This window comes from Ambystoma mexicanum, chromosome 13 (genome assembly GCF_040938575.1).
Source record: "Ambystoma mexicanum isolate Mex_15411 chromosome 13, UKY_AmexF1_1, whole genome shotgun sequence".
In the NCBI taxonomy this organism is placed as follows: domain Eukaryota; kingdom Metazoa; phylum Chordata; class Amphibia; order Caudata; family Ambystomatidae; genus Ambystoma; species Ambystoma mexicanum.
The window spans coordinates 725,971,203-725,996,824 of record NC_090938.1 but is presented as its reverse complement, the minus strand read 5'-3'; the positions used below and the strand labels follow the sequence as shown (position 1 = coordinate 725,996,824).

At 45.6% G+C, this 25,622-nt stretch overlaps 1 protein-coding gene across 1 annotated transcript in view; it reads right to left on the bottom strand.

The window, feature by feature from the left end:
• The window catches only part of LOC138521816 (complement C4-B-like), a 528,615-nt gene extending 504,786 nt beyond the window's left edge, over nucleotides 1-23,829 (bottom strand). The window contains exon 1 of the mRNA XM_069634932.1: nucleotides 23,679-23,829. Coding sequence (XP_069491033.1) covers nucleotides 23,679-23,743 — 65 coding nt within the window. The 5' untranslated portion in view covers nucleotides 23,744-23,829. The remainder of the gene's footprint in view (nucleotides 1-23,678) is intronic.
• Nucleotides 23,830-25,622: the final 1,793 nt, after the last annotated feature.

Sequence of the window (25,622 nt, the reverse complement as noted above, 5' to 3'; positions counted from 1 at the left end):
TCTTTACAGATGCGGCATATGAAGATATGGAGAATAATACCGCCGGTGGTAAATCAGGTAAGTCTATGGTGGTAAGAGGTATTTGTTGATTCCCTTGGCTCACCTTGTTATTCTTGTGCCCCTAGGTGCCGGAGTACGCGAAGAAATGATGGAGAACTGGTGAGTATTGCGCTGTGCTGGAGCTGGCGAAGCGACGCGTGCAGGACTGATGTACTTTCCAGGTAGGGAGATGAAATGGATCCGGAATCAGGTGAGGAATTTGAAATAAGTTTGTTTTGTAACCTTGTCCTTTTCTTCTTCTTTATTCTAGGAGCTCCGGATTCGAGGCGGGCGTGGCAGAAAACTGGATGCTGGCTGCAGGCACGCGGGCGTGGCAGAAGACTGTATGCTGGCTGCAGGCACAGTGAGAGTCACGCTGCTGGATGCAGAATAACACGAAGCATGTGTTGCTGTTCGGGCGTGGTTTAAATAGCCTCCAAAGTAGTCCCAGGAAAGAAGTTCCCCAGGACCACACCCGAGTAAAAAATAGTCCCTGTAGTAAAATAGTCCCATCCAGGCCTCATGTTGGCTTGGATTTATTTGCAGCATGGTCTGCATGAGGTAAGTAATGTCTATGAGCCTGGCGCCTATGGCGCCAGGAGTGATTTTTATTATGAGCCTGGTGCCTACGGCGCCAGTACTGAACCCAGACAGCCCCTAGCTGGGGCTGCTTGGGTTTTTGAAAATGTCTGGATGCCTGCTCCTGGGGCTGATGGGCTTGATCCGGATGCCCGGGGGTAGGCATCATGACAAAAGTATGGCAAAGGAATGCATGAGTAGTAAATAACGAAGATTAATGGAGGGAAGCAGGATAAAATATAATGCAAGAGTAAGAGTGTAATATATATGTATATGGGGAAAAAGATATTGACTTGAGTGAGGTCAATTAATATATGAGGGAAAATAGTTGTGAGTGTAGCCACGCTATGAGGATACGCCCTGTTCCTAGACTTTAGAGAGTGCTAGCAGAAGCTTTAATTCAGAGCCCCTTAACGTGGGACATATAGCAGACGAGATTGATTAAAGACTTTCTTAAAGGAATTAACTTAAGTTCCAATCGGACCCGACCTAGAGGGTAAGACGAGTCTTAGAAGAAGATTGTGAGTAGTACGTACATGTGGCCGGGAAAAAAGTCTGTCTGTTTTTTTTTATGTGGTTGTAAGGTGTGATGATGTCAGAATGAAAAAAGAAACATTTTAATTAAAAGGGAAAATGTGCAGTTAAGACGTGAAAACTGATTGCTTTAAGATTAAACTTTGATGGTTGTTTTTTAGCAAGATTAAAGTAGAAAATTGCGTTATGACGGGACTGGAGCTTCTGACGGTTGGTGCTCACTCATAAGTGTATGTTGATTGAGACGTAAAACTGAAAAACTGTAACTAAAGCATAAACGAAGTGGTAGCAAAGAAAAAAGTAAAGGTTAAGAAATGGAAGAAGTTATGCCATTAGTGCATCTTTGCAAACAGCTACCAAAACACGTGCTTAAGCCTAAACAATAAAGTGCAGAATGGGTCAAAAGGAACGCAGACAAAATGTTCATGCCATGGCCACAAAGAGGGTCATCATCGAGAGCAGTTCTGCAAAATATGATGACATATTTGCATGCTGCGTACACAGGAAAAAAGTTAGAAAAGCGCTTAGCGAGTCTAGAGCTTTGGAAAATGTATGAACACGAGAAGGAGGAGGTGCCTCCTTTAGATCGGATACTCAAAATATGCAAAGAGGGGGGTGAAGAGCCTTCCGCTCCGCCCGCCCCATCTGAAATGAAAGATGAGATTAAGAAAGACGAAGGATTATACCCATTAAAGAACTTAAAGCAGCGACGGGATATAGCAATCCGTCATATGTGTCACCTACATGAAGTAGTGACAAGGGCCCAGAGAAGGACAATGAGAAAGATATCACCTCCAAAGTCCCGAGGGACAGGGTGAGACGCGATAAGGAAAGAAGTGATTGAGCAAGCACATCTCTAGACATAAGGAGAGATATAAAGAGATGGAAAGGAGATAAGGATAAAAGAAGGAGCACAAGATCTTGAGTATTTGGAAAGGGAAGTAAGAAATCCCAATCCATGGGTAGCATGGGAAGACATAGAGGAATTCTTTCCCGAAACCGAGTCATTACCAGGCACATCTAGAGTAAATCTAGAAGACGAATTTGACTCACAAAGCATTGGGGATACGATTGATAAAGTTTACCATGAAATGGAAGCCCTTAAAGAATCACAAGGGAAAGGAAAAAATGATCATCTTGAGAGCACTCGGTTGTATGACACGGAGGAAGCCTCCTGTAGTGCGAGACATAAAGAGCTGTCTTTAGACAGACTAACATTAAATAGAGATGATGATGAGAGGAGTTGCACGAGTTGGGCACAAGAAGTATCAGACAAAGAAAGGGAAACCTACCTGAGGGAAAAGAGAGATGATATATGTGGTCCAGAGGGATATTCGCCTATGGATAAGGCAGTAAGATGGTCAGATTCAGAAATACCTATGTCTAAAGCATCAAGGCAACTGACACAGTCAAACCGCCATAAGGGGCAGCCCCATGGTCAGAGGGGGAGTCCCCGCCTTACGTAAGCAGGCTAAGATCATGTGGGAATATTACTCCAGCGGTAGATAGACAAATAATGAGAGATGAGAATGGTTTGGAGCGTCACAGTTCCCCTTGTTAGAAAAGGGAGGTGCCAGGCTGCAGTATATACCATGGCCCCAGATGGACAGACAAAATTTAGAATGTAAGCTCCCGAATTTAACTTCCAGTGCTGGAAAATGGATACATGAGTTCGAAAAAATGACAGGAGGGAATACAGCTATAGGGGATATTAAAGGTCTTCTGATCGCCATACTTGGTGAGAGAGCTGATGACGTATGGACAAGGGCAGGTTACCTTGGTGTGACTACAGTCAACACCGTGCACGTTGGAGCACCATTTAAAAATTGTAGAGCAGCAATTTGGAAGGCATTTCGAGTACCATATCCAGACACGTCCGATATGGGAGCTATAATGATGAGAAAAATGAAGGAAGGAGAGGCTTTACATTCAAAGTTTTCAAGACACATGGATGCTAGAAACACGTGAGGCTTGGGGGAAGTCTATACCTGTATTTTATCATATATTATGCCAAGGGCTGCCAGAACAGGTACAGAAACAGCTCAAGTAATAAGTGGGGATAGAAGCAAAACCGTGGTCGGAAATCCAGTTAACCATTGCACATTATTGCAGACTCCTGCAGGAAAAGAATCGCAAAAAGGACGATGCACGAAAAGGTGAAGAAGCAAAGTTAGTTCAGAAAAAGTTATCCAAGTATGCCATTGAAGGGGGAATGTTAACTAACGTAGGCGGATCAAATTCACAGCAGGCAGTGCACATGCCACAAGTAAATAACCAAAGACAGTTTGATCAGACAAACAATGGAAATGCTCCGATAGGAAGGGGATATTGAGGATGAGGTTGGCAAGGTAATAAAGGGTATAGGCAGAATAATCAAGGAGGTTTTCAGAATGAGCAACAAGGGTTTCAGAATATGCAAAATGGGCAGATGGGAAGACAACCGCTTGTATGTTGGACATGTGGAATGACAGGGCACATAGCTCGTATGTGTCGAACCCAAGGGTTGGTACAGAATGATCAATTTTTAAGACAGGGAATGCCAAATCCGCCTGCATATTCGCAGCAGGACGGAAATGGATTTGCGCAAAATAAAACAGTGCAGCAGCAAGCGGCGAGAGTGCAGCAAGGCTTGCAGTCACAACAAGTAACAGGCAATCACCCTCAAGGACAGTCGCAGCAATCTTATATGCAACTTCAGCAGAATACGAACACAGAACCGTCTATGACGCGTAGAATAGGAGGTGTTACTGTTGATGGAGGAAATCCGTTTACGAGTGATGGAGTGAGACTGTACCCGAAATAGGACAGCTCACTGGGAAGCCTGATGTGTTCAGTCCTATCTATTACGCTGAATCCTCGTGAGGAGCCATGGGTAGACATAATTATAGGCGGCAAAGTTTTTTCTTTCTTAGTGGACATGGGTGCAACACGCTTGTGCATACGTGAGGGCAAATTTTTAATGTCTGGCGATGCGATGAATACTCAGGACTTTACAGGAGCAACGAGTCGTGTTCCTTTTTACAAAATAATTAACAGTCTCCGTAGGAGAATGCCAAATGACAGTGCCGCTGCCTTATTCAAGGCAAACACCTGTCAACATATAAGGACGAGATTTAATGACGAAAATTAATATGACCATTTCGTTTACAGATGATGGCATAGTATGCTCAACACTGGGAGTGCAAAATGATCATGGCATACGCAGGGCAAATAGCGTCTAGAGAGATACCGTTGGAACCCGAAGTGTTCCACTATGGGGTACGTGTTTTGTTAACATGGCTGCCAGGTCTAGAGGGCAGAACCATAAGAATACCACATGAGTTTCTACTTAGTCCTCAGATACCCATGGACGAAGAGGAGGGGCGGATTTTCCCCTTAGACATAGAAGCAGCTATAGACAGAGGAAATATGGCTTTGCTTGATGCAACTGATGATAAAGGAGGACGATGGAGCACAATAATTGCCATTGAGGACTTGTTGGAAATGACAGATCTGACGATTTTGTGATATTTGAAATGTGCATTACTTATTGGGTCAAGGCGATTAATAGAGAAGTCCTGCAGAGAATGATGCTAGCAAAGAAGTGCCCTGAATATTTTGATGAAGATATGTCGAAAGTGCCAACTTCATTATGGACTACTGGCCCCTATGACATAGGCATACTGAAAGGAGTTGGGGAAGTGAAGATTAAATTAAAACCAGGAGCAATTTTACCTCGAGCACAACAATATCCCATGTCTCGAGAGGCAGATGAAGGCATTTTTAAAACGATTTCCGCCATGATGGACCAAGGTATCTTAGTGATGTCAGAGTCACCATGTAATACGTCAGTTTATCCTATTAAAAAATCAAAGGGGGGGTCTTGGAGACTAATACAAGATCTTAGGTCGATAAACAAAATTGTAGAAGCCGAGTTTCCGCTAGTCCCGAACCCGTCTACAATTCTATGTAATATACCTGTTGATGCACGATATTTCACGGTGATTGACTTGAAAAATGTGTTTCCCATGGCACAAAGACTCACAAGATTTGACATTGTTTACTTTTAGACAAACACAATTAAAAAGCACGAGGTTGCCCCAAGAGTACTGTAAGTCCCCATCAATTTTCAACAGAGTCCTCCAGATGGACTTGAGCAATATTGCTTTAGAAAGCGTTGCAGCACCACAGAGGAAGAGTGCAGACGCAATTCTGTTCAGCTGATGATTATACTTGCTGACAAAGGTTACAAAGTTGACAAGGAAAAGTTACAATATTGTCAACAAGAAGTGTTGTATATAGGCCAATTGATTTCACATGAGGCAAAGAAGGTCACCCCTGAAAGAGCTGAGGCCATTTTAAACACAGCCAAGCCACACACGATAAAACAAATGCAGAGTTTTCTAGGACTATGTAATTATGTCAGAGCATGGGTCTTTGACTACAGCTCATATACGAGGCCCCTTTTACAGGCCTTGAAAAAAGCAGAGGCAACGAAAGAAAAAATTGTGTGGACTGAGGCAATCGAAGAAGGGTTTGATGAATTGAGAAACACAATTTGCACAGCCCCAGTTCTAGGGATCCCCAATTATGCAGAGGAATTATTTTTATTCTCACATACAGATGGTACTTTTATGACAGCAGTCCTTAGGCAGAGAACCACGTTGGGGTACAAACCCCTTGCATATTATAGTGGAATTTTGGACCCAGTGATGAGAGGTCACTTTCCATGCGAACAAAGTTTGGCAGCCGCCGTGTTAGCCATTGAAAAGGCTACAAGCATAGTGATGGGATGCTGCATGACGTTATTTGTTGAACATGCATTATTTGCTATTTTGGAAAAACCGAAAGGCACGTTGACTACTCAAAGGGCTTCTGCCTATGAGGTAATCATTTCGGTTGTATATGAATTGTTCGTATTACAACTGTTCGAATGACAATTGACCTTTTCACAATTGACCAAATTGTGAAGGTCAATTGTAACATATATGCGGGGGAAACCCCCTGCAACCCCCCACCCAACCCAAACCCACCCAAAACCCCTTTATATATATATATATATATATATATATATATATATATATATATATATATATATATATATATATATATATATATATATATATATATATATATAACCAAAGCGATATATATATATATATGCGGTCAATTGTGAAAAGGTCAATTGTGACCCTTTAAATTCGGTCAATTGTTCATTCAAACAATTGTAAACAAACAATTTGGGTAATACCATCATTTCAACTCCAGCGATTAAAATAGTTTGATGTAAAATAGTGAATCCAGCTATGTTTATAGCTCAGCCAATTACCGAAGGAGAGCCTACACGATTGTGCAAACTATTAATAATTCTGTGAATGTGCTTGCAGGGGGAGAGATTGTCTTCATTGACTGGTCTTCAAGGATCGATCAAAATGATAGGCAAAGATATGCAGGCACTGCAGTAGTGAAACATCTGGCAAATTGAGAATTTTGAGTGCTTGTGAGTACTCGATTGCCATCTCATTATTCAGCACAAGCTGCAGAATTATTAGCGTTGATACTCGCAATTGAGAATGACGCAGACCAGGAAGTAACAGGGTACAGCGACTCCGCCTATGTGACGTCGACGGTGCACGCAGGATTAGGGCACTGGAAAAGGAGGGGCTACTAGCCTTATTGGACAGGCTCATTAAGGCACTACAACTCCTGTGGACATAGCAGTCATTAAATGCGCAGCTCACACGAAAGAGACAGATTTTATCTCGCGCGGAAATCAAGCAGCAGACACTGGAGCCAAATGCATAGCAAATACAGATGCAGGGATGATGACTATTGAAATCAGTAATGTAAATGAAAGAATGACTGGGATGATGATTGTGGATGAGGGGTATAATCATATGTCTAAAACACAGATAGTGGAGCTGCAAGGAGAGGCACCACAAGAGGAAAAGAACTTGTGGAAGTGAAGAGTGTGTTCTTTAAACCCCTCTGAAGCATTGTGGTGACAAGTCAGCACTGGTAAACCAGTGATGCCTATAGCCTTATTAAGGGTAGCGCTAGAACAGCTACACTACCCCGCGCATACAACTAGGGAGAATCTTGGAGTAACCATTGCTGAGGATAGATTTGTACCAAACCTAATGGAGCATATTGCATTTTTTATGGTAAATAGTATTGTTTGCCAACAATTTACAGATGGGCATACACTGCGCCTAGTGAGGGGAGTCATCCCAAGACCCAATGGCCCTTTTCAGCACTTGCATATCGACTATGTCGACATGATACAAATTTGCAATGGATATAGATACCTATTGTAGTGTGTCCTTTCTCCAGATGGATAGAGGCAGGTACATGTACGCACCCAGACTCTACCTGTGCAGCTGAGTTCTTGGTACGCAAAGTGTTTCCAAGATGGGGAGTGTGCGAAGTAATGAGATCAGATAATGGCCCTCACTTTGTTAATACAGTTTTCGAGCACATCACCTTGTTGCTTGGTATGAAGCACAAGTTTTCTTCGGCTTATCATCCACAAGGAAACAGAATCTGTGAAAAGCCCAACGGCCTGTTAAAAGAAAGAATAGCTAAGTTAAAGCTTACTTTGAAAAAAGGGTGGTTGCACTGCCTACCACTGGCATTGTATATATTGAGGAACCAACTGGATTCTGACCACCATCTTACGCCGCACGGAATTGTGACAGGAAGGCGAATGAGAATACCTCTAATGCCTCCATCCCGAGTTAGAAGTGATGCTCAGCCAAAGTCAGAAATTTTAGGAATTGAATTGCAAATCTATTTGAACTGTTTAACATCTAGTTTTTCTGTGATTTCAGGACAGTTGCAGATACAAGGGTGTAGGGCAGTACAGAACACAGAAGGAGATGCTTCAACAACCCAAACTCCCAAATTTCTACGTCCAAGAATCTACCTAGGAGATACGGTCCTAATTCGTAACCACACAAGGAAAAGGTGGGACGAACCCAGGTTCAACGGTCCTTTAACGTTGAGGATGTGATGCCATCGGTTGTCAAATTGCAGGGTAGGCGAGCTTGGGTCTTCCTGGGAGATATGAAGATCTATGCCAAAGAGACCCCTCTGCCTGCATCCCACCGCGAAGAAGCTACAAACATCGGGGAAGAACCACAGCATCTGTAGATGAGATCTATGACAAGGAAGAAGGACACATAACCTGACAAGTGGAAAGCGTGAAGAACTCTTTAGTTGGACTGTGGCTTAATTTGGACACTCCGTTTTGAGCTATAAATAAAGGGGAAAAGGACACATTCGACTTCTCTATGCATCCTAGTTGCAGAGTAGAAAAAAATCTGTATGTTAAAAAACCACAGTAGTTTATTGACTTTGGACTGAGGCATACTTAAGCCTTGATAAGAATAAGGATATGCCAAATTTTGATCATGGACACAGCAATTGGAAGAGGGTACAGTACCCCGATTCCTTTTATATGGAGCTCTTGTTTGGTTCTACTCATGGTGTTACCCAGTGATGACCTTTCTAGGTTTATACTTACGTATCTTGAGTGGGTGTTACGTTCCTATCCTACATTGGTGGGGAGAACTTGCCGTGTTTCAGCTTATATGCGATATCCTGATAATGAAAAACATATTAGAAGATTGCTCATAATGATCACTGAAGAGTTTTTGAAGTTGCCTGAGTTCAGTTAGGAAAACACAATTCCCTTATCAACCAACGCAGCACATAAACTGGTCAGTGTGGTGTTCTTTCGTCTAATTGAGGAATACCCGCATTTCGTTGGAAGACACACAGACGTGGTAACTTTCCTAAGAGATCCAAGAAATACTGCGAATTTGAATGTGATCCTGGAAGGAATTATCATCCAGGTGGCAATCACTTCTGAAAGAAATCACAGAGCTGTGTAGAAACTTAACTCTGAGGGACAGATCGAGGAATTGAATGAAGGACAAACCTCTTTGTTCATGCTGACAGGGAAGCAACATGTCAACTGGACTGAAGCAGATTCGAAGCATTGATTGGGAACTAGTGAATGAAGCTGATTTTATAAAAGCTCACCGAGGACATTTTTCTTCACGATAAAGGAACATTTGCATCCTGATTGGTGAAAAAACTGATTCAAGAAAAAAAATAATAATAAAGTCACTTCTTAAGGCAGGCATCCAGAAAGCAAATAATTGATCAAGGATGAATACTGAAAGAAGACAACAGCTTCCAGAAACAATCTAAAAATGCAGAACCATTAAAGTTGTTTTTCCTTCCTTAGCATCAAATGTTCGAGATGGAAAACCAAAGTAGCAATATTGTGTTGCCCCATGAGGACAGACGTGCAAATTGTCCCAGAAGCAGATGCTGCAGGCTTACTTACCACTGCATCATCTACACATGTATTATATTTATACACATATTGCTTTCACTGACAGTAAGAACTGCTTTTTATATAGGAGCGCATGATGCAAGGACTCCTGTATATGTTTCTGAGCAGAAGGAAAAGGTAAGCGTGGCAACTACAAGGCAGCTTAGACCCTATATAGTTATTCCTGTCCCAAGAAAAAATGAGAAGATGCCTGAGCTTGAAATGGATGTTATTAGCAATAGATCACACGCAGCACTTGCTTCAAACACTGCTTTTAAATGCAAGAGACAGGGTTGGCGGAACAGGCAAAGTAAGGGGTTGACAAAGGTTGGGCCTACACAGATAATGCATGCAGACACACGTGGTCCAGTGACAAGAAACCCAAGAACAAGTCCCACAGAAAGGTCACGCGCAGAGATGATAGCAGAATCTATATGGCCATTTATTAGCTATTGCAAGAAAAAGACAGATGGATAAAGAAAGACTTGCTGAACTTTCTTCTACACAGGGAACCCGGGTGGATGTTCCTGCAAATCGACCAGTCAAAAGAAGTTATACTGATGCATTCAGATATGAGTTCATAGAAAACTACATGAAGAGTTTAAGAACCAAAAGAAGTACCCAAGAAGATAATTATGAACTAAATGATTATCTGGGCAGCACAGCACACTTGGGAAATAACATATGGTACCAACACATGAAAGAAGTTGGAAGAAGACCATCAGATGAAGAATGCTTTGTATGTGCACCTTCTGCCATACAGCATGGGGAAATCAAATATCTTCATAGCTATTGAAATAGATGTCCTAACTGCACACTGCATAGTGCAGCTAGCTTTCTGTAGAGTACTAGAGGTCAATTCATGGGTCGCACAGCCTCTCTCAAATGGGCAACTGAAGGAACAGATCCAAATGAAGATGACTATGAGCAAGACATAAAGACAAGAAACAATGCTAAGACAAAGAACATTTTAATCAGGTATGAGAAACTTGGAATAAAAGGAACCGGAATAAGAAGAGAATTGAATAAAAAACGGAAAGTCCCAGGACACTCTACAGAAGACATCTGCAGATGGAAAAACAGAGGACAGATGCAGATTTGGTGAACTGTCCTATCACCAGATGGCTGGGAAGAAGGAGTAGTAATCTGCTGAGCATGGGTAATAATAGGTCATTACCAACCAACAATTGAGAATGCACAAATGTTATGCAAGCCACTATAGCCAAAACCTGCGAAACTCCTGACATTGGTCGAAAACAGAGGAGGACCCTTACAGATAGTACCATTGGACAGTTCTAAATTGTGCTTCAGGAACAATGGTACAAGAGAAATGGGGGAAAATCAGAACTGTGGATGAATCTTTGATGCACCAGGAATGAATATCGGAACAGCAGTAATTATGGATCATTATTGGGCGTAAGGATCCAAAGCCTCTATCAGACTGCCAAAAGATTGGGGAGGAATTTGCACATTGGTGAATGTCCACGTTCCTGCATTAGTGATTCCTAAAGGTGACCTGAACATTGATATCTTACCGAAGGCAGATACACATCTGAGGAGGAAGATATCTGTGGAGCTGATAAAGTGAATAAAGAGAGAGAACTACTTTTCAGCCAAATCAATAGAAGCTTTTGACTCTATTCCGTATGAACACAGGCTGTTCAGCCAGACCTCATCAGTGTTCACAATGATTTTCATGCCCAGGATCAAGGTCAGAGAAAATACCAAGTGGCTTCAGATCACCAGATGGGAATTGCTGCAAACAATTAATACTACCATAAAGGGATTCAATGCAATCAGAGAAGAGCTGAGAGCTGTAAGATTGATAACACTCCAGAACAGATTCATCCTAGACATGATCACAGCGATGGACGGAGGTGTTTGTGCCAAAATTGGATAATCATGTTGCACATTTATACCTTCTCATGATGACGAGAATGGAACATTGACAGAAGCCATAGATATGCTAACGAAGCTCCATGGCCAAATGATAGAAGAGGTCGAAGACATTCCTGATGACGGCTGGTTTGGATTACTCTTCTCATGGGTTCCACAATGGATGGCAGATATGTTGAAATTTTTAGGAGCTTTATTATTATTAGTGATGCTTGGATTCTGTGTGATCAAGATAATAATCTCACAGTGCAAGAAGACAGACAAGAAAGCTATAGGGATGAAAATCATGATTGATGTTAAACAAGGATGGAAGCCTAAATATCTAACTGATGACGAAATCCGAGACTTTGTGAAGGCCAGTATCCATGCACCACAGGGGACAAAGTTCCTGTATCCAAAGGATCATAAGAAATATGTGGGAAGATGGATCTATTACAGTCCCAGTGGCCAGTGCATGCTCATGACATGGAACAAGGATGAGCATGTGAAATCAGCAGGATGCCTGAAGGGAGTCATACAAATATGTATCCCTAAGAGGCACTTCTTCAGACCGGGATGTCTAGGAATAGAAGATGATGTGAGAGTGGTCGATAAATCACCCAGAGGGGGGAGTGTAGAGGAGGAGCCAAGTACCCCCACTCCACCGGCCCCGCCTACATTACCTGAAACGTATGAACCAAAGTATGTGACGTATACTGAGCAGTGGATTATGTGCAGTACCCATAAGAGTACCCATACCTAAGAGAATATGGGAGGGAAAGTACCCATTGAGGAAACCATACCTGCATCCAAGACAATATGATGGCCATTTGAACGAAATTCCTGATGAAACAAAGAAACTGAATGACCAGGATGAGTGGTGATGTCATACAAAGATGAATCGACACCCAAATAGAAGGATAACCAGACCAGAGAGGCAGCCGATTTATAAAGAACATAGAAATACCAAGGATAAGTGACATCTTGGGATCAAGATGAAGAGACTTATGCCGCACATCTGATGAAGAAACTTAGTTAGTTTAAATGTGTACAGGTGCAATGAAATGCAAGTAGCAAAGTGATCATGAAGCTAGCCACATGCTTAAATAGATTAGACCGCGGCAAGCACCATCATATACATATACCTCATATATACATATGGATTAAATAAGGAATGAATATCAGAGTATCGAGCGATTGCTGATGTTCGTTTTACTCCCTATTTTAAATACTTGCATTAAAACAGACAAACATTTGCCAAACTATTTGTGTCGTCTGGATTTTTGATGTTTGATTAAAATCTGCATCCTCATCCATCTCCAGGGTATTGCTACTCATCTTAAAGGGCAGGAAGCCTCCAGTTCAGACTCAATAAGAATTTCCAAAATTTCCATTAGCATTTTGTGTTATGCTAATGGGAATAATGTGGCGTTCATCCCCCGTTCCAGGGACTGGAACGGGGATTAATGGCCCAGCAGCCCAAGTTATCCGCCCAAGCAAAGGCGAAGGCGGATATCGAGGGCTCCAGACTGTTATCCCCCATTCCAGCTCTGCAATAGGGTATGAAACCATTAGCACCCCGGGTTCCCAAAGCAGGAACCCGGGGTGCTAAAAAAAGGGATTTTTCTTCGTACACCAGGGCAACTGTAGGAAGGAAAATCCTTGTCCAAGATGGCCACCATGGAAAGGGAATGTGGGGCTCCGTACAGAGCCCCTCTTCCCTTTTCATGGCAGCCTGCAGAAGGCGAAGAGAGAACCCTATGACCGTATTACCACGAGCACATTTTTTTTCTCCCTTTCTAACCTATCCCACTTTCGAATAACTTCACCAGATAGCCAGTCCCAGGTGGACATTGCCACTTTAACCCCATTTGTCATCCCTCGTGGTCATGGCCAGTAGCCAGATTGTCCTGGTCATGACCTTATGCCATGACCCGGACAATCTGCCCAGTGCCCATAGCCACAGGCTATACCTCAGTCGCCAAAGGAATATCACTATTTTTTGTACCTACATTATGACACTTGTCAAAAAATAAAACACAGGCACATTTGCAAAACCATGCTTTCAGGTCCTTCTCAATGCTCCTTACATGAGTTTGCTGGAAATCCGCCCATGTTTTATTTTTTCAAAAGTGAAAAAATGTACGTACATACAATAGTCATATAACTTAGCCCCCACTTGATAAAATCCATTCAGACTACACAAACATTCAAGGTTGTGTCCATAATCTTTCTGAAAGCATTTGTCCACATTCGTCAAATGGCAACAAAGTTATACACCATCTAAAAATGTTGAGACCCCCTCTAATTTAGCCCCTCTTGGCAAACTTTACAAAAACATATATATCTAGATCTAAAATCTTTTTTCAAACATTTGCGTAGATTCGTCAAATGGCACCACATTTATAAGCCTTTACAATATTTTGGGACCCCCCTCTAATTTTGGCCCCTCTTGACAGAATCCCACCAAACTATGCAAAAACATGTCTATATACATTTAAAATTGTTTTGCAAACTTTTGTGCAGTTTTGTCAAATGGCACCACATTTATAAGCCTTTACAATATGAACCCCCCCCTCTCTAATTTTGTTCTCTCTTGACAAAACAGCTCCACACTTTCCAAAACCATTCAGAATCAGGTCTAGAATGAAATTCCAAAATTTCATGCAGTTGCATTGAGTGGCGCCAAAGTTATACGCCATCCAAAAACTGCTTTTCACCAACTTGTAATGTAGAAATGGGCATAGATGCCCCCGGGCATCTGAAGTGTTCGCGAACATCACAGGACCGTACCCGAACATCCAGACTGCTTGCGGATTTCGGGCATGAAAAACACACATTTTTTGGCTTCTTACTGAGATATCCTATCCCATCCTCATCACCTCTTACCTCCCCAGAGATTGTTTGATAAGTTTGACAAGTGCAATGTTGTGGTTTTTTTGTATGTCTTTACAGCGATGTTCGCGGACAACGGCAGCTGTCCGTGAATCCAACATGGCAGGCGTTTCCAAAAATCGGGCGCGCTTCACGCTTTTCACCATCCAATCAGTGAGCGTGTCCGATGTCTCCGCAGACATCACGTCACCCTCTAGGCCAATTGGATGTCCGTCCGCGGACCGAACAGGGAAGTGAGTCCACGGGCCAAACCCACATATCACTAATTTTCTTTTACCTACTTTTGGGCCATTTTAAAAAGAACTACTGGACTGATTTACACCAAATTTGTGAAAGCATACTTTCAGGACGAAGCCGCTGCTCCTGCCGCAAATTTGGTGAAAATCCGTCCAACGGTTTGGGCTGTAGATGTGAGCAAACATTTTTTTCCATTGTGTCTATGGAACAAACAGACATTTTGGGACCCTCCCCATAACTTTGCCCCCCTTGACAAAACCTCACTAAACTTCACAGAGTCAATATGACACAGCCATATACTTTTTTTGCAAAGTTTGGTAAGTGTTCGTCCAGGGGGGGCAAAGTTATAAGCTGCCCAAAAAGTGCTCTTCCAATGGGTTGAGCAACTTAACCATAACTACAGGGCCGCTACTGTAGGCCCTGCAAAATGTGTGTGTGTATATATATATATATATATATATATATATTTTTTTTTTTTTTTTAAACAAATCATTCACAAAATGTGCAGTCTGTGTGGGCCAAATCTGTCCCACAAATCAAATCTTATTAGCAATTAATTTTTTCGGGTTTCCTTCCTATGGGAGTCTGGCTCACCTCAACTATATAGTGGCAAACCCCCTAACCCCCAGCAAGGGGCTTATTGCTATGAGTACCCCAGCCTGTTAGACCGGGGTACTAATAGATTGTTTTGGGAAGTTGTGAAACACTGCCGTCGGCGTCTCACAACTGAAAAGAAATACACAAACAAGATGGCCACCATTGAACGGGGAGGAGGGACTAAATGTAGTCCCTTCTCCCTTTTCATGGCAGCCATTCCAACAGCTGCGGGATGTCCCGGGAAAACTGCTGTTCCTGGTGCCGGCGAGGGACCAGGAAGAACAAGCTAAGTGGGGAGGGTGGGGGGAAATATCTGTAAAAGGGGAGTTTGAGGGGAAGAGGACGCGGGCGCAGGGGAGCACTTACCTGAGCATTTGGCGGGGGAAGATGGAGCACTCCAGCACTGAGGAGGCTTGGAACGGATGGATTACGGTATGGGAATGGCCCTGCTCTGAGCCTCCTCATTGATATGAGGTGGGAGGACTAGTCCATGCCCCGGCTGGGTACTAATAATCCATTTGAGCCAAATCACACATGCCAAAGCATCACCTAGTAACCACTGCTAGAAGTTCACATGCGGTTCACCAAGGCATTGTGGGTATGCAAATGAGCCCAAACACAAGCCTTTTGCTCCAGGAAATTGTCTTTGTCTCAGAGGGCAGTGCTACTTTAGCAATAGCTTAATCAACCCAAGACAGACATTTCTCAAGTCTACAAACAACTACATACCTGGTTTCATCCTTATTAGTTCAGTTGCTGCAATTTCTGTATTTTGCAAGTAAACTCTTTAAACCAGTATTATTATAGGACATGAAAGCTTAATTAAGCAATAAGCACTGAGCAAGAGGGGCATTGCCGCTTCAGCGCTCGGGCTTTAACGCAGGCCCTGGGGCATTACCTGAAGCAGTAATACCTCCCTCCCAGTGAGGGGATTATTGCTATTAGTACCCCGGCATGTTGGACCGGGGTACTAATGGATTGTTTTGGGAAGCTATGAAACGCTGCCATCAGCGTTTCACGAATGAAAAAAAATAAACAAACAAGATGGCTGCCATAGAACAGGGAGAAGAGACTACACGTACAGTATTGATATCAGGGATGTCATTTAGGGGTCGCCAGAGGTCGCAACTGCGACCTTTGAGGTCTCCCTTGCTACCCCTAAATAAAATTGTACTTTTTTATTTTTTTTTATTTTTTTGTAATGCAAGCTCCTGAGCTGTGGCCAGCACCATGTGGCTCTTTACTTCTGGAGTAGCGGGCTTTGTTGTTCAGGCCCCTAAAAAAAAGAAAGAAAATATGAACAGGAGGGCCACAAGTCTAACACTTTCAGCACTGACCCTAACTAAGAAAGAATAGGAATGCCAAAAAATGTGTCTTTCTGGAATTCTATGCACTAACTGCTAGACTCATTAAAGGTTTATTTCAGGCACACTTCAGGGGTGAGTCACTGATTTAGTCTGTTCTTAAACGCCTCAACTCAGCCTTTCATCCTTCTGAGGTCGATAAATGAGTACCAACACAGTAAAATGGTGTGTATATTTTTTCTATATAAAGCGCTTAAGCGTAAGTGCTATATAATAACACATCATTATCATTTGGCCTTGGACGTCTGCTTGCATGGACAGTATTTTGGTAATATGGGCCTATGCACACTGATATTAACGATACATAGGGCGGTCCATTCTTGTATGAAATGTATATCACATTATAGTGATATCGTAACCATATTTTTCGTAGTGTACTTAGGAGTAATGCTATGTGATGCCACTTCATGTTTTGTCAAGGGGTGAAAGGTCGGGTTCCATCGCTTCCGCGATATCACTTCGGGGTGGGGCCAAATGATCAAGTTCAAGGGTCGTGTGATGTCACTCCCGCTAACCCTGGCATTTTGGTGAAATGACATCCCTGAATGATATAAAATTAATATTAAAACATAACCTTTATATAGCATGATTGACATCCGGTACTATGCATGTGCCAAAATATCATTGTTTCACTACTGACACTGTTTAGAGCCCTCTGGAGTTCTACTTTAATGCCAGTCACAATGGGCAGATTCACAAAAAGCCGCGCAAATGGAAGGAGTGCAGAAAATGCGCTGCTTTCATTCGCGCTGCTTTCAGGAATGCTCAGGTCACCGTATTCACAATGCTGACTTGAGCATTTCAGGAGGGGCTGGACTACTGCGCAAGGTGCACCGCCCAGCCCCTTGGCACGCTCCCGGAAGCTGGGAGTGCCTTCCGCCTCCGTCCCTGTGAAATGACCGGAGAGAGAAAAAGGATTTCCCTCCCCGTTTGGGGGATGCAAGTGTGACAGCCACGGTTTAACGTTAAACAAACCATGGCAGGGTCAGAAATGATTTGCGCCTCCCCTGCGCCTGTTCTGAACAGGCGCAGGGGGAAGACCCTCGTTTGTGTGCATTCTAAAGCGCATCCTGTTTGAGATGTGCTTTAAATTGACCAGAAACACCCCCTTATTTGCGCAAATGGAGAAAATAGGACATCTGAATGGGTGCATCTATGCGCTTTGTGAATCGGGCTGCCACTTTTTTTGGGCTCAAGTGAATAGCTGCGCTTTAAGAATCTGACCCAACATGTTGAAGCTGGGTTTACAATTGTGTGTTTTAATTTACATGATGACTCTGGCATAACACTGATACAGGTGCTCCAAAGAGATCTGGGTGTCACATAGTATCTTATTTACTTTGCATGCAGAGCTGGGTCAAAGATGTGTATTAATTCATATCGTGTTTAGAAATGTCTGTGTGGATGAATCTAGTGCCTGTTCTTGTATTACTCTAGGCGCTGTCCAGTCAAGCTCCAGTGCAACAAGAGTCGGAGAAGATTGCAAACCCAAGGTTCAGCCCCGTCTCACCACGCTCCGCCCCCACCTCTCCCTCCTATCCCACGCCCTCATTTCTCGAATCAGCCAGAGTATCACCAGCTCCTTTGCCCCACTTCCACCACTGCCTGCACGCTAGCAGGCGCTGCCATTCCTGAGCTCAGCCAATGCACCTCAACCCTAACCTGCAGCACCTGCAGCCTCTCTAATACTCGGATACCCCAATCGGACCCCTGCCAATGCACCTTCATCCTCCACCGTAGTACCCCACTGCTATCCCCAAACTGGGTACGACACACACCCTAATCCTGCACCACAGCACACACACCCTAATCCTGCACCACAGATCCAACACTTACAATAGCTCAGCCAATGCACCTCCTTCCTGATCAGTACAGCCCCTATTAGTCCTAAAAGTGCGTGCCACATGTATACAACTCAGCCAATGCACCTCAGTCCTAACCTGCAGTAACAAGAGACACTCCAATACTCGGATAACCCAATTAAACCCGTCAATGCACCTTCACCCTTCTCCGCAGTACCCCACTGTTAGCCCAAAAATCGGGTACGACACGCACCCTAATCCTGGACCAGCACCTGAGATACACAATACTTTAAATGGCTCTGCCAAAGCACCTCCTTCCTGATCAGTACAGCCCCTTTTAGACTTAACCGTGCATGCCACATATATAGAGCTCCGCCAATGCACCTCAGTCCTAGCCTGCAGCACAGCATGGGATTCAAGTAATAGTCTGCCACGCGCACAGCTCTGCCGATGCACCCCAGGACTGGCATGTGCCACATCCTAATAGTTCAATAAATGAGTTCCTCTTTCAGAGCTCTGTCAGTGCTCCTCAGTCTGGCACCCACTGCTGGTCCAACGCTTGGATGCCACATAGAACGGACTGCCAATGCCCCTAGGTCCTGATCTGAAGCACCCAGTGCTATCCCAAACCATGGGCATTGGGCAACACACATGCACCTCAGCAAATGCACCTCAGCCCTGATCTGCAGCATCCAGAGCTATCCCAGACCACGGGCATTGGGAAACACACATGCAGCTCAGCAAATGCACCTCTATCCTGATCTGCAGCTCAGCAAATGCACCTCTACCCCGATCTGCAGCATCCAGAGCTATCCCAAACCATGGGCATTGGGCAACACACTTGCAGCTCAGCAAATGCACCTCTACCCTGATCTGCAGCATCCAGAGCTATCCCAAACCATGGGCATTGGGCAACACACATTCAGCTCAGCAAATGCACCTCTACCCTGATCTGCAGCATCCAGAGCTATCCCAAACCATGGGCATTGGGCAACACACATGCAGCTCAGCAAATGCACATCAGCCCTGATCTGCAGCATCCAGAGCTATCCCAGACCACGGGCATTGGGTAACACACATGCAGCTCCGGAAATGCACCTCTATCCTGATCTGCAGCTCAGCAAATGCACCTCTACCCTGATCTGCAGCATCCAGAGCTATCCCAAACCATGGGCATTGGGCAACACACATGCAGCTCAGCAAATGCACCTCTACCGTGGTATGCAGCATCCAGAGCTATCCCAGACCACGGGCATTGGGCAACACACATGCAGCTCAGCAAATGCACCTCTAACCTGATCTGCAGCATCCAGAGCTATCCCAGACCATGGGTGTTGGGCAACACACATGCAGCTCAGCAAATGCACCTCTACCCTGATCTGCAACATCCAGAGCTATCCCAAACCACGGGCGTTGGGCGACACGCATGCAGCTCAGCGCTGCAAATGCACCTCTACCCTGATCTGCAGCATCCAGAGCTATCCCAAACCATGGGCATTGGGCAACACACATGCAGCTCAGCAAATGCACCTCTACCCTGGTCTGCAGCATCCACAGCTATCCCAAACCACGGGCGACGCACATGCAGCTCAGCAAATGCACCTCTACCCTGATCTGCAGCATCCAGAGCTATCCCAAACCATGGGCATTGGGCAACACACATGCAGCTCAGCACATGCACCTCTACCCTGATCTGCAGCATCCAGAGCTATCCCAGACCACGGGCGTCGGGCAACACACATGCAGCTCAGCAAACGCACCTCTACCCTGATCTGCAGCATCCAGAGCTATCCCAGACCACGGGCGTCGGGCAGCAAACATGCAGCTCAGCAAATGCACCTCTACCCTGATCTGCAGCATCCAGAGCTATCCCAAACAGTCTGCGTCGGGCAACACACATGCAGCTCAGCAAATGCACCTCTATCCTGATCTGCTGCTCAGCAAATGCACCTCTACCCTGATCTGTAGCATCCAGAGCTATCCCAGACCACGGGTGTCGGGCAGCACGCATGTAGCTCAGCAAATGCACCATTACCCTGATCTGCAGCATCCAGGGCTATCCCAAACAGTCTGCGTCGGGCAACACACATGCAGCTCAGCAAATGCACCTCTATCCTGATCTGCTGCTCAGCAAGTGCACCTCTACCCTGATCTGTAGCATCCAGAGCTATCCCAGACCACAGGTGTCGGGCAGCACGCATGCAGCTCAGCAAATGCACCATTACCCTGATCTGCAGCATCCAGAGCTATCCCAAACCATGGGCATTGGGCAACACACATGCAGCTCAGCAAATGCACCTCTACCCTGCTCTGCAGCATCCAGAGCTATCCCAAACCGTGGGCTTTGAGCAACACACATGCAGCTCAGCAAAGGCACCTCTACCCTGATCTGCAGCATCCAGAGCTATCCCAGACCACAGGTGTCGGGCAGCACGCATGCAGCTCAGCAAATGCACCATTACCCTGATCTGCAGCATCCAGAGCTATCCCAAACCATGGGCATTGGGCAACACACATGCAGCTCAGCAAATGCACCTCTACCCTGCTCTGCAGCATCCAGAGCTATCCCAAACCGTGGGCTTTGAGCAACACACATGCAGCTCAGCAAAGGCACCTCTACCCTGATCTGCAGCATCCAGAGCTATCCCAGACCACAGGTGTCGGGCAGCACGCATGCAGCTCAGCAAATGCACCTCTACCCTGCTCTGCAGCATCCAGAGCTATCCCAAACCGTGGGCTTTGAGCAACACACATGCAGCTCAGCAAAGGCACCTCTACCCTGATCTGCAGGACCCCCGACAGCCTCGCCCCTGTGGGGGGTGTGCATAGCACTGGTTGACCTGCTCCACTTCCGTGTGTGTTTTCATTTACATGTGCAGCAGGAAATGTGTGCACAGATAAACACGCGTTCAAACAACCCCTCGTGATTACCGCAGCACGCCACCTGGCACGATGTACCACTACCCGGTGCAATGTAGCCCGGCTGGAGCAAAATAACCCAGAAATGGGATTTAACACAGCGGTCTGTTGCAACCCCTGCCCACAGCTCTGCCAAGGAAACTGCACCCACACCTCTGCAATGCACCTCAACACGAACAGACAAGCTGGCTCCCTAACCAAAAACACATTCCACGTTCGCAATGCACCCCAAATAGTTCCCGAGAATAAGTGAGGCGAGTTTGGTGTGTCCCAAAGGTTAGCGACATGGCGGTGGGACTGCCCGATTGCCCTTGAGATGCCTCACGGCCTCGCGCTGCTCTCCTGCTCTAGAAAGAGAGTAATCCCAGGTGGGGGCAGAATGGCTAAAATGCCCATTCAATGCTTGGCCGCACTGCTGAGAATGCGGGTCAGGGGAATCAAGGGGGTGGGTCAGACTACTGTGCTTAATGCATTGCGGGGGACTGTACACCGCCACGGGCGGGTGACGGGTGTAAGGTCCACAGTGTGCCCCATCACATTTTAGAGCTCCACAGATGGCAGTTCCACGGGAGAACTCTATCTCTCTTCACTAGAGGAGCTAATCAGGAATGTGGGCAAGTCGGGTCTGTGGCTCAGAGGACTAAGGTATCCACGACGAGAGCCTGTGTATGACCTCATGGTCGCAGGTTCGAATCCCGGCAGGTCCACTCAGCCCTTCATCCTTCCAATGCCGATAAAATGAGTACCATTAAGTTTGGTAACAATCAACATCTGCTATCTGGCAAGAGGGCCCCGCTGCGTGAACGTGCGCTCTAGAAATACACCTGTTATGTTATGGGCAAGACATTCTGATTTCTAAAGATATTGCACAAAGTGGTATTTACCGTCATATCTTGCAGAGTAATCCCAGGTGGGGGCAGAATGGATTTCAAATAAACAACGTCTGCCTTTATGTCAAAATGGAGCTGGCCATGTCTGGATCTGGGGAAGGGGGTCTAAATGGGAGATTCTGGTTACAGAATAAAGGCTGTTTAAGTTAAGGATATTGAATGCACGGGTCATCCTCCAGCAGAGGAGAGGAGGCAGGCACTGGCCTGGGAGAGAGCAAGGGTAACGCTGGAGACCAAGCAGCCTGCGCGTCAGAGACATGCATGGTATGTACAGGCCGGTCGTCACATGCCGTGTTTTGTGGTCTTCCGCTGGCACTGTGCGGAGCTGGGGGGCTTTCCCGCAAACCCAGCACTGGAAGTGTTATGGAGTTGGCACTCTTGCTGGCAGCCTAGCCGGAGAGGCCTAAGTTAGGATGGGAGGAATGTTAGGCTCGATCGCGAGTCGCACCTCTCTAAAGTGTTAGGTGTTAGTGTCCATTTAAATGATTCAACCAACTTGAAGCTGAAACTCGAAACGAGTCAAAAGATTCAAACGCAGATTCTAGCGGCTGCAAGCAATGCCAGTACTTGTCTTCAACCAACTACAACTTTTCTCGCATCGTTTTCATTTTTTAAAAATGTGTTTTCATGTTGTTCCTATTATAGTTTGCAATCCACAGGTGCCCATGGTTCACACTGGTTTGAATCAATTGGCGAGTATGTGAAGGCATTGCTCCCCGCCTCGCCCCCCCGCCCCCTTTTGCACTTTTGCAGAGTCAGCTCGATGGGGGTACGTTTCATTCGAGCCATGATTCGAGTCGAGCACTTTAAGGGTCTCCCACACTGGAGGCGCCCTTTTGATGGGGTTTACGCTACACGGGTGAGCGCTGAGCACTGTGGGAAGTTGGGAATCGCACCCTGTGCCGGAGCAACTCCTCCCAATACTCTCGCAGTGACCGTTCTCCGGCGCTAAATCCGTAGCAAGCGCCTACAGGCAATTCACATTACAGTGGGCGCTGCACAGGTTCGCCCAGTCGCTTGAGCCCCTCTTGTGCAAGTACTGGGGCAATGCGTGGACACGAGGCTCCTCCACAGCCCTATGTGAAGTGGGCATACGGTGTCCAAACCAGAAAGAATAATAATACAGTCAACACATCTCGGAGAGGGGTGAGGACCCTTTCTGCCTCGCTCCGACCCCCAGCCTGCTCCACAATTGTAAATAAGGGGTGGGTGGAAAGACACTTGATTTGTGGAATTATTTGCGTGTAAAGCGGATGTTTGCGTGCCATTCTGCCCGCAAATCCCCATTCGTGAAACAGGGATTTGCGGGCAGAATGGCAAGCAGATCCTTGTTTCACACGCAAATAATTCCATGAATCAGGGAAGGCGTAGCCGTGACGCATTGAGGCGCCGACGTAGTGAGGTGGAAAGCAAAGAACCCCAACGGACAAATTGTTAGTTATCGAACCAAAATACGTGAACTCCACTCCCAGCGTCTCTGCGTAGCGCATCGTGCGCTCTTGGACACATCCTGCGGTCCTATCTCGTCGCCCTTGGCTACAGCGCTAACACGAGCATTGCCTACACACAGACATGCACCCCCGGTACTAAGCACAGGTGCTTTCCGGACATTCTCTGAACTCACGATGGGTCTGGCTGGGCGAGGTTCACCAGGGCGCCGATGCATGCCAGCCACAGAAGGAGATCCATGCCAGCCGGGGACCTGCGAGCTTGCCTCGTCCGATGGCACTCTGCAGAATGAGCAGACACGGGCAGGCAGGGTCAGAGAGAGGCCGGGGAGGATGGGCCCGGCCTGTTTGCTCTCCTAAACATTAACCACCCAAGGATTTGTAATGTGATGACGTGTTCCTGGCATCGCCCCCTGAAAACCCCAGATTTGCTGTTTTCATTATTTTTGTTCTGTTGACATTTTCCCAGAAATGGAAGAGCTGTGTGCCAACACATTGCTTGGAGCGCCTTGGTATCCCGTGCCACCCTGTGCCTGGTTTATGAGAAGCAGAAACACCCATCCTCTTCCTGGTTCCTGCTTTAATGACCCCGCGCTGACCCTTCTTCCACTGCAGCTGTCGTATAGCTCACTAAATGGTTACCTTCTTCTCCAGACAAGACGTGTGCCAAATTAAGGGGTGCTTCACCCAAGACTTAAGGGGCCTCGGGCTCATCTAGGCCCATCCAATAGTCCAAGTATCACTACTTTACACTAGTGTGTTAAGTGTGATGAGACATCAAAGGAGGTGGGGGGCCCCAATGGAGCTAATTTTGCTCATAAACGTAATTTGGCGCTGGGGAGCCATTACGTGTTAACATAAACGTGGGCGGGTCCCTGCCACCAAAATTTCGTCATTTGCACGGCACAATGCAAAAGGCTGTGTACACACGTGTAGGCCGTCTTTTGCCCTGCACTTTTGCCATCCGCCGTGAACAGTGAGTAAACGCTGCCTGGCATGTTTACATGCCAGGCAGCGTTTACTTTTAATTGTGAGTGCTGCATGCCTTACTCGCATGTCAGGCAGTGTTTAATTTTTCATTGTGAGCACTGTTTACTATGCATGCATGGTAAGCAGTGTTCACAATTACAAATAAACGCTGTCCGACATGCCAGCATGACGGGTAGGATTTAATTGTAATTGTACAGGCTGCCTGCCATGTACAGTGGATCTCTATGGGGTCCGGCTGCTTGATGCTTGTGCATAAAGCAGTCGGACCCCATAGGGATCTCGAGCATTTGCACAGGCATGAAAATCCATGCAGGCGCAAATGCTAGAAAATGTGTATGGCAGAGAGAAAGGGAGGTGGCGGAAATGCAAGTTGTGTTGCACCCCTCCTCTCCACCAGACAAATGATTGAAAATGAGCCGTGGCGTGAACTGAAGGTGTTAAAGCCTTACTGAAGACTTTTACACCTTCCATTGACCTTACAGCTCATTGGAGCATGAGCTGCACTGGGGGCGGGGCCTAAGAAGTGTCTAGTGGGCCTCCAAATACCAAGTACCTAAGGAACCCTTAAAGGATGGGGCACCCCGTAATTCGGAGCGGCCTAACAGACGCAGTCATGGTTTTCTAGCTGGAAGGAATGTGAGTCAAATCCATTTTTAAAGGTGATTAAATATAACTAAAAAGCAGTCCAGATAAAATACTAAAATAAAACAATTAAAATCTCAAATCGATGAAAAATCAGTCAATGCACGTTTCAGTCCCTCGGTTCTTTTTCAGGGAATCCACGATTCCCAAACATTCACTTAATTAAGTAATGCTAATGACAAGACTTCAATATTAGAATATGTTGAAAAAAAAACAGTCTGCTCCCTATATTATACTTTAAACTTGCGCGCTAGAAAGGAATCTAATTCCAAATGTTTGCAATTGATGATGTATTGCCAAACATGGCTGATAGTGACATCTACTGGCAAAGAGCAGTGTTGTCGCTCATCTTTCTTTTCATTTACTTTGTCATGCTATGAAATCTTGTCGAGGAAGCCAGTTTGGGGAGATCTGGCAGAGCCCTAGCTCAAGTGCAATACTTGGAGACTGCCGGGCTCAGCTACTGCTAGCCCCGGCCCACTTAAAGC